Source organism: Patagioenas fasciata, chromosome 16 (assembly GCF_037038585.1).
Source record: "Patagioenas fasciata isolate bPatFas1 chromosome 16, bPatFas1.hap1, whole genome shotgun sequence".
Classification (NCBI taxonomy): Eukaryota; Metazoa; Chordata; class Aves; order Columbiformes; family Columbidae; genus Patagioenas; species Patagioenas fasciata.
This window is the reverse complement of record NC_092535.1, coordinates 10,112,450-10,130,742: the sequence shown is the minus strand read 5'-3', so window position 1 is coordinate 10,130,742 and position 18,293 is coordinate 10,112,450. Positions and strand designations below refer to the sequence as shown.

Sequence of the window (18,293 nt, the reverse complement as noted above, 5' to 3'; positions counted from 1 at the left end):
AGCCCTGTATTATTTCAGCGTATGTGCCCTCGGCCATGGGGTGATGTGCTGTAATTCCATCCCAGCTCCTCCCGGGGCTGACGGCTGGCCCTGCAGAGCTCTGCTTGCACAGCCGCAGCACTAACACCCCTTCGGGCTGGAAGCTGGAGTTCCCGAACATTTTTTGTGGTCGATCCATGCTTGTGACTGGGAGAAACGCTGAGTTTAATCCCAGCTCCCGAGCACGTCGATAGCGCTATCAGTGGCTCTGGGAGTTGTGCAGTGCCACACGTACAGGTTAGGCACGCTGTTTTCTGTAAAGTTTTGGCATGTGTTACTTTTCAAGGTAAGGTTTATATTTAAGGTCTGTAAGATCTTTCCTTTGGAGAAGACGGGTGATGCTGTTGTGAATTTCTCTTAGGTTCTCTCTGTGTTTGGTTTTAGTTTTGAATAACCTGCCAGGATCAGATCTGGGCAAAGCTAACAACCTAACCATCCCTCTTCTGAAATCTGTTACTCTGGGTTAATATGGTGTGAAGAAGCTTTTAGCTTTTCTAATACAGCTGACTTCCAGATACAGGTGCTCTGGTTTTCTTAAACTGTTCATCTACAAACAACCGCAGTTAACCCTGGTGAGTAACAGATTGCCTGGGCATCAGTTAAAACAACCCCCACATAATCTGATAACTGTTTGCAATGGAGATAGAGAGGAGAGCTAGCATGCTGGCTTAGGGGTCTTTACCAATATGAATCTAGGTCGTTCTCAGAAATAAAATGTATTAACCTAAATCTGAGGCCTACATTTTACTTGAAAGCTATGTGGACCCTGATGAAATCTGGGCTTGGCTTCTTCTAATGTTTGCATGCAGATGGTGGATTAAATGGTCGGGGTTGCTAATGGACAGATGGCATGACCTGCACAGTTAATAGAGCTGTGGTCAGGCTTTTGTTATTATCTGCAGACCCTCTTCAGCTGCTTTGAGAAGTAGGTGTTGTGTGTTAGCCTAAATTTCTCCCCTTTGTCCAGGTGATTTGCTTTAAATAGCAACAAAGGAATATGCTGATACACTTGTAAAGCTGTGCAAATACACCTGCACTGCATCCGGCTCTGACATAAGCACACGTCTGTAGCCAGAACCTCTGTCTGCTGCCTCCCCACACTGATTCAGTTTTGGAGAAGTTCTTCCACAGGTACATTAATTTGAAGCTTTTTAATCTGCATTTTTAAAAGTTTTCTTATCCTTGCACAATCTCTTACCCTTATTTTTGCCTACTGTGCACTGGGAGATGCTCTTCTGCTATTGAAATATCCCATCACGTGATGTCACAGACCTTGAATCGAAACGTCATTTTTTAATGAAATCATTGAAGCAAGCTTGTGATTGCTACACCGTGGCACTGAATACAAGATGTTTTAAAGCATCGTCTCTTTATTGTAATAAAATAAAATGAAATGTTAGCACTTTGAGGAAAGGTTTTCTTTCTCCGTGTGAATAACAAGGGAACTGTTGTCCTCAGCACTGAAACATTTTATCTAGGATATTGAGGACCACTGTTCTTCTGATTTGTACGAGTTCTTTTGTTCTCTTGTTCAAAGTGCTAGAGTCACATTCACTACAACACAGAACATGGTTTGATCTAGTAAACAGGTTTTTCTAATGCCTGCTAAATTAGGAGCTGCCTCTAATCTTACTAAAACTAGTGTCACCACTAAGGTAGTGGTTTTGACTTCTACTGACATCACAACAAATACTGTAAAGCTAAAAATGATTAAGGTGGAATTGTATTTTGGACCTTTTTTTCATTATTCATATTTCTTGGGAAGCTGATTCTTCCCATCACTGCATTTCCATCTAAAACCTCTGTTTTCTGTAAAACTGCGGTGTTGAATTCAGGAAAGCTTTTGATAGCTGGACTTGGACTGAAACATGGTTTTCATTTTTAAATGTATCCGCACAATCCTTCCATGGGATTTACTTAAACATTACTTTTGCTTTCTGTATGCTTGTGACAACAGTGTGCTAACGAGGCTGGTTATGCAGATGTGGTATTTGAAGTTCCTGTGCTATTTTTGCTCTTGTCAGTGAGTTCTTACAGCAGAGCAGATGTGTGCGCTTTAGGTTGAGAAGGGGATTTGCCTCCTTCCTGCCTTCAGATAAATAAATGGTGCCTTTCCACTCACCACGACTGATCTGTTTCCATCTGTTGTGCAGCAGCCATTAGTGGTATTTCAGGGCAGCTAATCAGTAATTGCAATACTAGTTATAACTCAATGCAGTTAGACTCCGCTCTGGTTCCCAGGGATGCTGAAGGTTTGGAGACACAGAACATGACCTTGCTTTCTCTTCTTCAGGAGATTTTACTATGTTCATCTTCAGCAAGATACCAAAATGTAGTTGAGCAGATCTGTCAGCAGGTGGACTGGCATGGCTGGAAATGTGGCCCCTTTACAGGTTGCCTTTAGGAGTTAAGACAATTCGGGGTCTAACAGTCACACAAATGTTTTTAGTCTTGCCAGTGTATTGGCACATCCAAGTGTTCCTTGTGTGGGATCCAGGTTTCCAAGGCTGTGTGTCTACAGGCTGTGGTGCCTTGAGCACACTGCCCGGGGGATGGAACAGCACTGGAGGGATCAACCTGCTCTGTTTGCAGCCCCTGGGGAAGGCCGCAACCTTGATACTCCGCTGACTCAAAACCGTGGTGCAGAGCACTGGAAAATCACAACCCACTGCCAGACTGGGGCAGATGAGAGTTGGTCTGCAAGTGGTTTAATTCACCCGGACTGTTATGAATCCAGGCAGGTCTAGTTTCCTGTATTAGCTGGGGAAGGGGGGGATAATGATATGATAGGACAAGGGGCAATGTGTATAAACTGGAACACAGGAGGTTCCATTTAAATTTGAGAAGAAACTTCTTCATGGTGAGGATGGCAGATCCTGGCCCAGGCTGCCCAGGGAGGTTGTGGAGTCTCCTTCTCTGCAGACATTCAAACCCGCCTGGACACCTTCCTGTGGAACCTCAGCTGGGTGTTCCTGCTCCATGGGGGGATTGCACTGGATGAGCTTTCCAGGTCTCTTCAACCCCTGACATTCTGGGATTCTATGTGATTTACCTTCAGAGCAGGAGTAAGAATCACCACATATTCCTAAATCTGTGCTGGGTGCCTTGCTCATGACGTTGAATACCTGACCAGAGCGCACAAAAGTTGTGGCCTTAGCTGCTGCTTGTAACACACGGGCAGGGCAGGAGATGGAGAAGTGCATCTGGCTCCATTCCTCCCCGTGAGGTGTGAGCCCTGGCACAGGCTGCCCAGAGCAGCTCTGGATCCCCAGCCCTGAGTGTCCAGGGCCGGGCTGGACGGGCTCTGAGCAACCTGGGTGCTGGAAGATATCCCTGCACATGGAGGACGATGGAACTAGATGAGCTTTGCTATTCCTTCCAACCCAAACCATTCGGTGATTCTGTGATCCCCAACGTGTAGGCGTTGTCATTAATTGCTTCTCAGTCTCAGTACCATGTGGTTGTAGGAGTTCATGGTCTCTGGTCTGGGAGCACAGCCCCAAGCTGTCAGCCGTACTCCTGTTGTAGGTCGCTTCAGTTCGTTTGGCTGCAGAGCCAGTGTCTGTTCTCAGGCAGAACCTGTGTTTGGAGGTGACTTGCCATTTCTCTGGCAGGAACAGAGCATAAGGAAGGGTTACAGATACACACAAGGTCTGTCCTTCAGCATCGTGTGCCTTTGGAACAGGAACACACAAGTGCTCGTTTGTACATACAACAATGGTTTGGGGAAAGCCCAGCAGCACCTTTGTCTCCTGATGCTTTTGTGTTCGTGTAACCAGATTACGTATCTCCTTCTGCTGCTCTTGATTCTCACCCAGCGTTTCTCTAATTTAAGACCTAATCTAATTACACAACGTACTAGAAACCATTGCCTGCTTGCATAGATCATATTGTGTTTTCTATTAATAAATCCTGCTCTGCATGGGAATGAATAATTTAGTTCAAGATGTTGCTTTAAACCTGATTTAGTCTTGCTTCCCACGCTGCCGTCTCCTTCAGCTCTACTGTTTCCAAAATAGTTTTGCACAGAGAGGAGGTGGTAAGCACTTACCTCCCAACTGCATTAAGGTCGGTGGTCCTGTCATGGTAAGAGTTACCAGCTGGTGACGTTTTACAGTCTTACAATATTTTTTTTTTCTTAACTTATAGGCATAGTTTGTGGTGGCGTTTTAGATACGTGTAGAAATTTGAGGGCAGCTGTCACGAAGAGCGAGATAATGGAATCTCTGCTTTAATCTCTCCATGGTTAGGAGCTGTGATACGGTGCCTGAGGAGCATGCGGCAGTTATTTTCCACCTTTGCCAAGACTGGCAAAGATGACATAAAGTAAATAATAGCTGTAAGTACAGTATCACTGAAAAAAAGAGAACACCTGACCTGAGTGATCTGCGTCTCATCACCTCACGGCAAAGCAGCGGTGACAATTTTCTGTGCCTTAGGTGAACTAGGACCTGGGTGTCCTTAAGCTGAAAGGTTTTTTGGGATGTTTCTAACCCTCTACTAGTACAGACATTCAACAGGCTTGAGCAGAATGTGAGCAACAGACACCTTCCTGCTATGTGCTCTGCCAGTTTTGAATATTTAAAAATCAGTTGAAGGGATTTCGCAAATGTGTTCTTTATTGTTGGTCTCCAAATTAAATCAATTCTCACTTTTTCTAAGGAATTAATTTTGAACTTTGAGCAGCTTCACATCGGGAATAAAACTCCTCTGGTCATGCCAAAAAAAGAAGCTTAATGAATTAGTCATGAAAAGCACCAGTAACATGAATTCTCATCTGTAATCATTCCTACTGTGAAACAAATGGTTTACTTCAGACTTTAATAACTTTTAAAACTGAAGCGCTGGATCACACTCTGAGCGGGAGCTGAGGGACGGAGTTGGGATGCTGCAGTCCGGCACCAGGTACCCGTTTGCTGCCTCCGAGTCTCTGGAGCTCAGGGCATTAGCATCTCTGGAGCTGCTGCTGGGTGCTCATTCCTTCACTCAGAAATGTTTTTTCTTCACATGGGAAATGTTCTGTGTCCCCTGTCAGTGGCTCTGTCGTTGCTTCTCATTTCCCTCCATGGCCAAAGGCAGAGGGTGGCAGTCAGGGATGAGTCCCCAGTTTGAACATTTGGCCACCTGGCCCCACTTCTTCCCGTGATCAGTCCCACGGTAAATGTAGACTTTGGCAGTCTTAGTTGTGTTTGTGTTTCCCTCTGCAGTTTAAGAATCATTCAAAGATGTTAAGGCCAAATAGGATAATGCCCCGGTCTTGTGTGCTGCCAATCCCCACAAGGAATACCTCCCGGCAGTTCCTGCTTGAGGTTAATCTCAGATGTTTGAAAGCTGTTGTTAGGTTGTGTCATGTCACCTTCAACTGTCGAGTGTTTATGGTTCACACACATTGCCTTTTCTGAAGTGTAGGGCTCTTTGACTAAGAGCAGTGATTCTCAGGAGCTGGGATCATAAAGTGTTTAGGAATAATCACGGGGCTTTCAGAGTTGGTTGGTAGCACCAGTGGCCTTTCTCTGGCTACTGCCTGTTCTTCTGCCCAACCCCTACCTGGCAGTGTATCTTACAGGATAGGTCAGTGCTGCTGCCCCCGTGTGCACTCGCAGTGCTCAGCTTCCGTCCGAATGAGAGATCCCATGGCCGCAGGGTCACTTGCTTTGGTTTCCCAATGTAGTGGGATACAAACCCAGCCCTGCTCTCCCACTGCCAGGTTTCCAGAGACCATCAGGACATGGGCAGAGCAGAGGGACGAGAGAAACACTGTTTTTGATAGCACTTCATCATCAACTTAGCCAATCTGTAAGAAGTTGCACCCAAAATTTCAGTTTTCTTTGGTTTCTGTATTCTTGTCTGAGGTCACAGAAGAGAGTTGAGGTCCCTCGTGGAGAACAGTGACAGCGGACACCAATACCTGGATACAGTGCACAGGAAGGAGAGGGTGGATGCAGGTGGTGGTTGAGGATGCAGGATGTTAAAGGAAGCTTGTTGGTCTGATTTGGCTCTAACCAATGTCACTGAATAAGTTGGGTTCCCCTTAGACTGAAATCTCAGGCCTAAATAAGAAAAGCAGGTTTTGTCTGTAATTGTGTGAGTGCCCAAGATGGTGATTGGAGAAGCCACGAGGCTGGACAGCAGGACAAAGGTAGGAAACTTAGCTGCGCTGTGTCAGACAGATGTGGCTGTGGGACACACCACCAATACTCAGTTTTAGCCACGAACATCTCTGGAGCAACAGGTTAGGGAGCCCCAGGGAGGAGCAACCATCATCGGTGTGATTCTGAGAAGGGCAGAGAAACGTGTTCAAAACAGCGTCTTCAAAGAGCTGCTCCAGATCAACGTTCTCAGTAAAAAACAAAACAAAACCAACCACAACTTCATTGGGTTTGCACTCAGAATTCAAAATAAGGACTGCACAGAAATGGAGCTTATTGAAAATAAGCTAAGCAGGGAGCAAATGCCCACCATCTATCACAGCGGACATGAGAAATGGTGCAGGGAAGCCAGCATGACTAAACAGAAGGGCATGGAGGCTATTGCAAACAAAAAAGCATTTTTCAAAAAGCTGGAGAAAATGGAAAAGGTTATGAACCCTAGCAGATTAAATATACTAACAGAACAAAGCAGGCAAAAGAGATGACTTGCAAAGGGAAAAAAATGAACAGTCATGTTTCAGACCTATCGGAAATGGAACCACGTGAGAGAGTTTGGAGAGTGCTGCTGACTGCTCAGGCTCCAAAAGGAGGGCTCAGGGAAGATGTTCTTGGCTGCACGCAGGCTTGCCAAAGAGCAGCTCACGGGGTTACCCTGCTGGAATGTTCTTTGTGAGGAGTCAGCAGAGACCTTCCCTTAAACCACAATGCCTATTGCAGTGCCTGTAAAAAAGATAAAATATATACTTTCATAGCAAGTTGCTGAGAGTGGATGTATCAACCCAGGAGTTTTAAAGGAGTTTAAGGATGGAATAGTTGAGTTGTTAAGTGAAAGGTTGTGCTCCTCTGTTGCAGCTGCCATGGTGCCCAAGGACTGCGGTGCTTCCCCTGTAAGACAATTTTACAAACCGATCGCCGAGGCATTCTGGGAATTCGGTGACCTGCTGTACCAGACACTGATAAAACCAGCAAGAGTATAGTGGATGAATTACACGGATTAATACTGGGAAAGAGTCAACGTGTTTTCTGTAAAGGGAAGGAGTCCTGCTCTGCAGAACTATTCAAATTCTTTGAAGGAGTCAGTAACCATATAAAAAAAGTCAATTCAGTTGACACAGCCCACTTGGATTTCCAAAAGACAGGACCCCTTACCTAAAGGGTCCTAAGATGTATGTCTTAAGGGACTTAGGTGGCTATAGAGTCGGAGAGGAGGTCCTTTCATGGATGAACTATTGGTTAAAAAAGGGGGAAAAAAGGCAGCATTATTTTCACTGTTGTTTGGGATCAGTAGAGGAGCACCTTGGAGATCTGTGTTGGGACTTGTGCTGCTTCAGTTTACTATTAAATTATCTGGAAAAAGTGATGGAAAGTGCAATGGCAAACTTTATCTGCCTTTGGGTGAACATAAGGTGTGATGCACTGTGGTGAGTAAAACCATCCTATGGTGGAATATAGAAGGACGGGCTCAGGGCTGATGATAAATAACCCATAGGCACAAGACCTTAACATTGCGGGAGATGAGGGAAAATGTCAACTCACAGCTCATGGCTTTCAACAACACAAATCAATTCTTTTTTATCAGGAACAGAGAACAAAGCAACCTCATTATGCTACAGTGTAAATCCACAGCACGCCCACGTGTGTTTGACGTGCTGCCAGCCCCCTCGACTCAGAAAGGACGGAGCACAACGGGGCAGTTTTGGAGAACAACAGTATGGTCGGGGAAAAAGCTGTTGTACCAGGACCGGCCAGATCAGAGCACATCGGACCAGCAAGGGCACGTGAAGGGGAATCACAGCAAGCTCTTAGGTCACCACTGCTGTGAGCTGTGGAAGCGGGATCAGTTGTTCTCCATCTTCCAAACCAAGGACTGGGGGATCTCGTGCAGAACCAGCAGATAGAAGGTGGGGAGTGAAGTGTTTTTTCACCCTGCACGTTTTTAAGCTTCAGCTTTTCTGGTCACAGGGTGAGGCAGATGCCAAAGGAGGAGGAAGCAGGGGGTGACTGCCCAGTTCTCAGAACAGTCCAAGTGAAGACCACACCTTCCATTCAGGAATTCTGTGTCGACCTACAGATTGCTGGAGACTGGGAAGATGAAGGGCAACTATTACAAGATGCAGGTGTTTGAGGAAGTATCACCACATGCTTGCTCTGTGTTATTTTTCCACAAGCACACATTTGGGAGTCAGACTAGGAGGCAAGCTGGTCCTTTGGTCTGACCAGCTACGGCTGGTCTCCATCCCTCCTCCTCCATCACCGCTCTTCTCATCCATGTCCTGAGGGAGCTGCTGTTTTTTGAAGTGATGGTTCTCAGCTTATTTGCTCTAATCGATAGCAGCTGCCTGCACAGGACTCAGCCCCGGCTCTGTGCCCCCAGCAGCACATGTCTGCGTCATGAGCTCAGTGCTCACGACCAGCAAGGGTGCCTCTGCTCCTGAGTCCCCATTTACAGCAGATTGTCTGCAGCTGCAGTTTGTTTTTCACCTACTGTACAAGTAAGGGCAGAAGATAAAATCTCTTCAGAGAAACCTCTGATAAAGTTTCCAGTCCCAAAGCGAAAACTAAAGTTGATCAAGCTTTTCAAAACACAGCTGCAGATCGTCATCTTCTCTTGTATTCATCTCCCTCATTTTGCAGAATGCCCAGTTTTTAAAATCTGGCTGTCTCCTGGCCACAATCTTTCCCACCTGCCTTCTCCCGTCACCGCTTCCCTGCACTACGGACCAGGTCAGTGTTCAGACATAGCTGGGGCTGGACGCCTGCAAGGCGACAATCCCTAAATCTCCATTCAGGCTGCGCTGCTGCAACATGTCAGAGCTGGCCCGAGCAGAGATGGGAACAAAGCAGGCCAGTGTCTGACAGGGTGGCACGTCTCTGATACTTTCCAACACTACATTTCTACATGAGCAGTGGGCAAATACCAGGAGAGAATATGCAGAATTGCAGGCGGGTAGTGGTTTCGGAGGCAGTGTGACACAGGCAGGACATCTCGCTGGGTGGCCGGCTGGGCAGGCATATCTGCAAGAAGGGTGTGAAGAAAGCACGTTTGGCAAGGGCAGAGGGTGCAGCCTGCAGAGCTGCTGTTCTCTCAGAGCATACCCCAGTACCCATTGCACATGGGTTATTCTGCTTCGTGTTTGGAAGTCATAAACCAGTGATGATGTAATGAAGTATTAACTTTTTTTTTGCCTATTCGAGGTAGCAGTTGTATCTTGTAAATGTAGAGACTGTTGTTGCCGTCTTAAAGTATGTGTCCTGGTTTTGTTTAAAACAAACCAGTTCTCTTTCAGTGGATTTTCCTTTCAGTTCTTCTAAGTAACTACAGTTTTCTGAATTTGGCTGCATGTTTTTCAGACATTGTTGGCTCCAGAGCTGATACTGGTAGCAATGATATGCAGAAGACCCCCAGGTTTAGACTTATTGCTATGGCAGCCAAGGTTACTGATAAATTTTGCATGTCCCATAAGTGAGAGGGGTGTATTTGCGAGGAGGGATGGACAGAACAGGTGACTAAAACTGACAGAGTATTCCATCCCATACACGTCATTCACCCTATAAAAGTGGGAGATCACGAGGGCCTCACTCTCTTTGACCATGACCGGCATCTGAAGAGGACCCTGCCAGTTCTGCCTGCAATCCCAGGCCTGGTTCCAGACCCTGCATCCCTGAATTCCATTCCAGTTTGCTGCCGACTCCAGCCCAGGACTTCTGGGTACCTGCCCTGCAGCCGCTGCTCCAAGCCGGGAAATTGGAGATTGGTTTTGAATCACAGAATCCCAGAATGTCAGAGGTTGGAAGGGACCTGGAAAGCTCATCCAGTGCAATCCCCCCATGGAGCAGGAACACCCAGCTGAGGTTCCACAGGAAGGTGTCCAGGCGGGTTTGAATGTCTGCAGAGAAGGAGACTCCACAACCTCCCTGGGCAGCCTGGACCAGGCTCTGCCACCCTCACCATGAAGAAGTTTCTTCTCAAAGCTAAGTGGAACCTCCGGTGTTCCAGTTTGTACCCACTGCCCCTGATCCTACCATTGGTTGTCACCGACGAAAGCCTGGCTCCATCCTCCTGACACTCCCCCTTTCCATATTGATCCCCACGAATGAGGTCACCCCTCAGTCTCCTCTTCTCCAGTTCCAGAGCCCCAGCTCCCTCAGCCTTTCCTCACACGGGAGATGCTCCACTCCCTTCAGCATCTTGGTGGCTGCGCTGGACTCTCTCCAGCAGTTCCCTGTCCTTCTGGAACTGAGGGGCCACAAATGGACACTATTCTAGATGTATATTCTGTATATTCACTATTTATTAGTAGGATTAGTGAAGCATTTTTAACTTTCCAATTTGTAAGTCTCCCTTTTCCTCCTGTTACCTTTCCTTAGGGAGGGGGGCAGGGGGTTAACAGAGAGCATCTGCCACAGTTTATTGCCGCCCTGCAGTAACCGGTGGTACCTCAGCACTGCCTTCAGCATCCGCCTTGTGCTGTCCTTTGGCTTTGGAGTGTGGGAGGGAGCTGTTCTGGAGAAAAGCGGTGACAGGGAAGTCGTGTGTGCTGTAATTGTGTGATGTCTGAAAATGTTTTTGTCCTTTGCAATCATAGGTCAAGATAAAAGTCTTAAAGCTACAGGGCAAAGTTGCAGATAAAATAAAGTTCACTGGAAAAATGGACTTAGAATCTGTAGGGAAGCTAGGGGTAAAAGTCAGTCTCATCTCTCTAGGTAATCTTGACAAGGAGGTCTGCCTCATCTTGCAATGTGTAACTGAAAAAGTGAATGTAGAAACACTTATCTCTAAGGTGTAGTGTCTGATACTTGCTTTGTAGAGCTTGGAAAAAAGCCTTAAAAAAGTAAAAGGCTTTAGCCAGAGGAAGCAGAGGAAAGAAGCTGCCTCCCAGGAGGAGGATTTCCACCTTGCTGGGAACTAGCAAAATAACAAAGAAATAACCTCAAGCACTCCCAGTCTAAGACTTTGCCACTCTACAAGGGCAGAGTAAGAAATTTGCAGATTTAGCATCTTAAATTTTTTAAAGTGCTGCTTGCTGAAATTTGTTAAAGACGGGATTTCTCAAGTTGCTTCCCTGTGTTTGAATGCGGCTGAAGGAGTGGCGAGGTGAGTACCCTCCAGATTGGGCTGGTGCCTACTGGTGACATAAGAAAAATCTTACTGACAAACTATCTCATTTCCCCAACTCACAGTTTACAAAATCTGCAAAGTCAAAGTAAGGAGGAGAGCAAAGATTGATTTTTAGCTCAAGGAAACTTGTTTCCTTCCCTACTAGAGAGCTAAGACCCAAGCTCAACTTCCGAAAACAAAAATGCAGGGTGTTGCAATATGAAACATGTTGAGGTGCTTGAACAACAGCTCTGAAGAGAGGTGGCTGTTGCTGTTTCTAGTACCTTGTCCAGTATTCTGCCTAGTGGAAGAATGTGTGACCTTACCAGTAAATTTGAATGTAAAAAAAAAGAGACACTTTTTAAAAATCATTAGCTCGTTTATTGATTTCTGTGCTTTTCCCACTGTTGGCTAAGTTTGGGTTTTGTGTTTTTCTGATAGTTGACCTTTTGCCGCTGCTTATAAAACCTTCCCTGATCCTCTGGAGATGCAGCTTCACGAGCCGTGACTCAGTTTAACCGGCCTTGTGCTCAGGGCAGGGTTATTTCTTCTTCCACCCGGTGCGCTCCCGTCAGGCTCTGAGCCAGAAGCAGCATTTGCCAGACCTCGCAGTGAGCTCCTTAACTCACTGACCTGGCAGAAATCTCACCAAGTAAGATTAAAAAAAAAAACAAACAACACAATAAAAGGCAGCTGGATAGTTTCCTGCCAGGTCAGTGAATTAAAGCTGCTTATTGAAGAGACCCAACAACTGCCAGAGCTGGCAGAGACCTGCTTCTCATGCCATTCAGCTGCTCGGTTTGCTCGGACGCGTAGGGACGCACAGCCAGGGGTTGCAGGCTCTGGCGCTTGCTGGGCCCTGCCATGAGTTGGCTGCGTGTCACCGTGTGCTGCCAGTTGCCACCTCGGCCTCATCCAAAAGTTACCACTTTTGTTAAAGGACTCTTGAGCACCTGCAGACTTGGAGAGCACTGAAATGGGACCTGCTGCCGTGGCTGCACAAGGTGTGAACCAAGACTGTGCCCAGCTCATCAGAGCAGCCCAGAGAGCCGGGGCAGAGCCCCATGGTTTCCAAAGGCTCAGGAAAGGAGGCTGTGCCCTGGGCTGTCCTGTGCACCCTGCAGCAGGGACGGCAGCGCTGCTGCCTGCACCCCGTGCTGCTGGCGCACCCAGTGCTGTTGCCCGCACCTTGTGCTGCTGTGCAGCCAATGCTGCTGCCCGCACCCTGCGCTGCTGTGCACCCTGCACTGCTGCCCGCACCCTGCACTGCTGCTGTGAGCCCTGTGCTGCTGTGAGCCCTGTGCTGCTGTGAGCCCTGTGCTGCTGCCTGCACCTTGTGCTGCTGTGCACCCAGTGCTGCTGCCCGCACCCAGTGCTGCTGCCCGCACCCAGTGCTGCTGCCCGCACCCAGTGCTGCTGCCCGCACCCAGTGCTGCTGCCTGCACCCAGTGCTGCTGGTGCACCCAGTGCTGCTGCCCGCACCCAGCGCTGCTGGCGCACCTTGTGCTGCTGCCTGCACCCCATGCTGCTGCCCGCACTCAGGCTCACCTGGCACACAGCCTGGTCCTTTCCTACCTGCACAGGGTACCTGGGCCCACAGCCCCTCCTGAAGAGAAGGGAGCCAGGAGAGCATCGAGTGATAGAGCCTCATGTGCTATGTTCTCTCGCCTGCCCCCCAGGTCTCTGCTGCTTTGTGGGTGCTCCAGCTTCTCATGTGCACGATGCAACAGCTGCGTGCAAGTAAAACCCAGCTCCTTTCTGAGGACACGGCAAAGTTAGAGATGCTGTTTTATCCTTCAAAGCCAAGCTGGAGAAGGCTTCAGGCCACCTCATGTGACTTGGCTGTGGCAGTTTGCTCCTGTTGCCACACTTCTGGGGGAAGCCGAGAGGGTTCGAGGGCCCTGAAAAGAAGTACAGCTGGGGGGAGGAGGATCTGTCACTGCAAGAACTAAATCAGTCTGGCCCACATCGAGCCCTTGGGAGTGCCCAGAAAGGAGGTGCAAGGTGAATTTCTGACGTGCTACAAGCCAGGTACTCTCACCTGCCTGAATCTGGTCTAATCACTTTCAGATTGTTGGAAATTACTGTTTTTTAAAAAAAAGAACACATGCTTTGAGTAAACCATTAAAAAATAGCTTTGAGATTGTAATGTTCTGTCTTCAGGCTGAACCATGAGGGTACTCCCTAAGCAGATGTTTTTTTTCATATCCAGAAAATAGTTGGTGCTTTTTACACTGTAAGTCAGAGCATGTCTTTGTTTTCTGTAGCTGAGAGAAAGGACTTATAGACTGACTGCCATCTCCACAGCTTTTCCAGAGTCCGTAGTTATCCCAGATCAGTCTTTGAATGTGTTTGCAGCTCTTTTAGTGAAACTCAGACAACTTTGTGGGCACTTCTGTGTTCATGATTGTGAGCTTGTGGCTTCCGTTTCGGTACTGGAGAGGTTCCCGGAGGCCTCATGGTCCTCTTGCCAAGGTGCAGTGCAAAAAGGCCTCAATATTTGGCTTGGGAAAAGGAACATAGTTTTGCAGGCAAATAATCATGAAACAGGTCATGAAGCAGCTCCACTGATACCCAGCTGGCAGCCAGGATAACCTCCCGTGTCTGTGCCAGCTGCTGGAGGAGCATATGGGTGTTTTACTGTCACATCACCACACCTAGCAGCAGGGAACAAAGGTGTTTGGTTAAGGCACAGAGCTCAGCCGTCCCTGGGGTGACGGGTCAGCAGACATCAGTGCAGCAGTATGGTCAAGATCTGATGGGCTCTTGACCAAATGGCCAATGTGGGGCTGCAGTAGACAGGTCTCTGCTGTCCCAGCCACCTGCCAGCTCTGTGTTGTGCCGTTTCCAAAATGCTCTGGTCCATGATCCACAGGGGCTAGAGCTGCTGCCAGCCTCTTGGACATGGTGTGTCCCCTGGCACCAGCTGGCCCGCAGACAGGACGCTCCCAGAATGCTGAGAAGAGACCCGTGGGCTGGAGGGGAGGGAGGGATGGCAGCGGGGAAGCGAGGGCTTGGCTGTGGGAGTGGAGCTGCATTTGTGGTGCCGTGAACCCCTAGAGAAACATGAACACGACACCCGGCCTCTGCTGTGGTGAAGCAATGTCAGTAAAGGCCATTGAAATGAGATCTTGGTCACAGGAAGACTCAGCCCCAAACCCTTCACACATCTGTACAAAAGCAACCTGCTTTTGGCAGTTGTTGCAGAGGGAGATTTGACCAGGTCGCAGGTTTCAAGAGCCACTGACCCACCAGCTGTGGATAGGAGAGGGATGTTAGAGTGTGGGGGAGGCCCTTGCTGCTGGCCCTCCATTAGGGTTCCCTGTGGCACACGTAACACTGAGGCTCCTTCTCTCTCTGCAGGAACATGACATTGAGACAGCCTTTGGAGTGGTCCATGTCACCATGCGGGGCACACCCAAGGGGAAGAGACCTGTCATCCTCACATACCATGATATTGGCCTCAACCGTAAGCTCTTGCACTCCCAGGACCCTGAAAAAGTGGTTGTTCATGGTATTTGCTTTTGAGTGTGGGGACCAGTGGGACTGACTTGGAACTGAGATGGGATAGGTCATTCAGAGTAAAAAGATAAAGGTCTGCAGGAGAGAAAGCATGCAGCATAGCCCTGTTTATTCCAACAGCCTTTGAAAGGTAGGGCCAAAGCAGAAAGGTGGAAATACGTCCAGCCACCACCCGGTAGTGCTCTAGCTGACTTGTTGCGCTGTGTGACAGAGCTGCCACAAGGCATCCATTCCTTGGATGCTGGGCAGGTGAGCCAGTCCCTCCTGCAAGGCTGCAGAAGCAGTGTAATGTTTGTGGGCTCAGTTGCTCTTCCCACATCTTCCCAGCCAACATGTGCTGGTATGTTCACACGCATGCTCCTCAGTGTGCGCTGTGAGTACCCGAGTGCTGCAAGGCCCTGTTTTCCTGGGCATGCCTGCTGGGCTGTCATTTGTCTGCGCCCTGGTGTGGTGATTACATTTCTGGGCCTTGCCACTGCCTTGCAGTTGGGGGCACAGCAGCGTGTGTCACCCAGCGTCCACTGCCCCACAGACTTAGCCATGGGGCTAGGCTCAGGCATGTGTTTCTCATGGTGTTTGGAGGGTGGACTGCAATAAAACTTCAGGCAATGTCTGATTTCTTCTTGTTGTTGTTGTAGACAAATCCTGTTTTAATGCATTCTTCAACTTTGAAGACATGCAAGAGATCACTCAGCATTTTGCTGTGTGCCACGTGGATGCACCAGGCCAGCAGGAAGGAGCTCCCCCTTTCCCGTCTGGGTAAGAGCTCTACAGACACCCTTCTCGTTCCAGGTGTGGGCTGGACTGGGGAAGCACCCAGTTTAAGCCATGCTGGGTGTAGTGGGAGGCAGATTTCATGAGCGGAAGAAACAGGAAGAAGAGGAGGTTTCCTGACGGACATTCAGGGAACTCTTCTCTTACTGAGGCGTGGGTAAAGCCCACACTAGTGCTGAGTGTTAGTACTAGCTTTCTGACTTGAACATGGGCCCAGCACACTCCAGTCTAGCTGGCATTCCTTGCTCTCTGTCCATCCATCCTCCTACACAAGTCTGGCTACCCAAAACACCACAGCTCTATGTTGGTTTTGCTCTGAGGGATGAGATCCATGCAGTTGGCTGGAATGTACAGTATCATTGCAAAATATTCACCTGTGCACGTGCTGGTCGCATGTTCCTTGTCTCTCCTTGTTGCTCGTGAGTGAGCAGCTATCGTGATTGTATTGCTAGCTTGGGTTAAACCACAACACTTGGGTAGGACTGGAAGGTAATCTCTGTTGAGCTCTATTTGGAGATGCTTTCATTTCAGTCTCTCTTGGTTTTCAGGTACCAGTATCCCAGTATGGATGAACTGGCTGAAATGCTGCCTGCTGTTCTGACACACCTGAAGTAAGTCTCTGAAAGGAAACGGGGTGAGCCAGGGGGATATAGCCATTCCAGCACCCGCCTCTGTCTCTGCTTGCAGCATCTGATGTGCTCACTGAGTTGTCCCAAGAGGCCTGAGCATCTCCTAACCTGTGTAACTTTGTCTGGTTCTTATGCTGCGAGCATTGACTGCCACATGGGACAATTTATAACTGCTGCATCATTGCTGGATCATTTTGAAAATGAACCATAAGTGAACAGCTGGATGTAGAGAGGGGAAAGACTTTGCCTCTAGGGATGCTTCGGCTGTGAGCTTAAGTTAGCCTTACTGATTGCGGAATGCCTATATTTCAGCCTGAAAAGCTTCATTGGGATTGGACTGGGAGCTGGCGCTTACATCCTCAGCAAGTGTGCAGTAAGTATCTCTTCATTTCCTCGTGACTGATAGGAGCTGTGCTCTTCCACTGATCAAACAGACCATTTGTGGGGCACAGGCAAAGTAACAGTAATTACAGTTAGGCCTGGAGGGAGCCATGTGAGAGCTTCTTCACGTCCAGATGGTTAAATTGGAGCAGCTCGGGTTACTCTGAAGCTATGCCAGGCGCAGAAAGATTGTTGTGTGATGTCTTTGAGTCAGCAGAGCCTGTCTCGGCTGCTAGGAATATCCAGCCTTGTGTCTTCACAAAGACTGGATGCATTACTGTTTCCAGTGTTTGTGACAGTGTTGGTGATGTGCTGTAAACCAACGTGGATGAGGAATGTGATTTTTCATTGGAAGGAGCTAGATTTTTCACTCCACCTTTTGACAAGAGAGTGCTAACTTTATCTTGATACTTGCTTCTACATTTTTCCTAGTGGCATGTTTATAAGAATGTGAAATCAGTGGACATAGTTTAGCACCCCAGGAATTTGCCTTAGTCTCTCCGAGATAGTGTTAAAAAATAATTCAGAAATGTGACATTCTCAGTAAAGTCTGCTTCAGGTCGTTGAGTGCAGAGTCGCCGATGATTTAAGCCATCGTTGCTTCTTAAAGCCATTTCAGCGTGCAGCTTCCCCTCCTACAAAAAGTTCTCTGCTTCCCATTTTCTCCAGTCAGTGCTGAGTCTGGGCCAGTGTGAGGCACTGGGCTTTGCTCTGTTCCTTGCCTTTTGTATCCTGTGTAGTTTTCTGTCTTGCTAGAGAGCAGATCGTGCAAATAAGCCTTTGTCCTCAGCTCAGTGAAGTGCCAGAAGCCCTTGCCATGCTACCTGAACTGGAGACAGTCTCCTGCTGAGGACAGAGCTGTTTCCTTCTGCTTCACCAGTGCTAATCTGTACAACAGAGCAGGAGAGCTGACGTAACATTTCAGCCTTGGAGTGAGCCTAGAGCACAGAGTTCTCTGCTTCTGTTAGATCGCTGGGTTTGTGTTTGCAAGCAGTCCTCAAAGTATTTTGTACCTGTGCTCCCCACGTGCTCCCCAGAGTAAACTGCAGGGTGCTGGGGGTGCCAGGCTGGAGCACTGGCTGGGGTGTCTGCAGGCTGGGGGATCCAGGGGGTGCTGTTTGACAAATCTTGCCTTTTGCTGCTAGGAGATGTCCTTTTCCTTGAGGAGTGGCCGGAGATGCTCTGCGGGCACAAGACTTTGTCCAGGTCCTTCCTGGAGGTGCTAGGCTGGAGCAGAGGGTCACTGCTCACAGCCCTGTGATACATGGGAGCCCAAGTAGGACCTGCGGCTGCTCCAGAACACGCTGCTGAGAGCTGCTCCAGCTGCAGGCCAGCCCCTCAGTGCCAATTGAGCCAGGTCTGGCTGGGACCAGCTTTGGGCCAGGCTTTGAAAAGGCCACTGGCTGCCCAGCACAGAAGGAGCTCCCCACTTAGTCATCATTTTACTCTGTCTTCCTTTGCAAGAACCTTTCCAGCTGCTGCAACTGCTGTTGACCAGTGTGTGGGGTGAATCATCCTTCAGAGTGTGCCTGTGCTCTCTCCCTACAGCTCAGCCACCCCAACCTGGTGGAAGGACTCGTTCTTATTAATGTCGATCCATGTGCAAAGGGCTGGATTGACTGGGCAGCATCCAAGGTGAGATTCGTTCCCCTGCACATCTCCTCTCCACAGTGCTTAATGAATAGTGTGTAGAGTGAGAAG

At 48.5% G+C, this 18,293-nt stretch overlaps 1 protein-coding gene across 4 annotated transcripts in view; it reads left to right on the top strand.

The window, feature by feature from the left end:
* Positions 1 to 18,293, top strand: part of NDRG3 (NDRG family member 3) — a 58,946-nt gene that overhangs the window by 31,193 nt on the left and 9,460 nt on the right. For all 4 annotated transcript variants that reach the window (XM_071815409.1, XM_065849698.2, XM_065849699.2 and 1 more), the window contains 5 exons: positions 14,650 to 14,755; positions 15,447 to 15,567; positions 16,131 to 16,193; positions 16,524 to 16,584; positions 18,141 to 18,227. In XM_071815409.1, the coding sequence (XP_071671510.1) occupies positions 14,650 to 14,755; positions 15,447 to 15,567; positions 16,131 to 16,193; positions 16,524 to 16,584; positions 18,141 to 18,227 (438 nt within the window). The remainder of the gene's footprint in view (positions 1 to 14,649; positions 14,756 to 15,446; positions 15,568 to 16,130; positions 16,194 to 16,523; positions 16,585 to 18,140; positions 18,228 to 18,293) is intronic.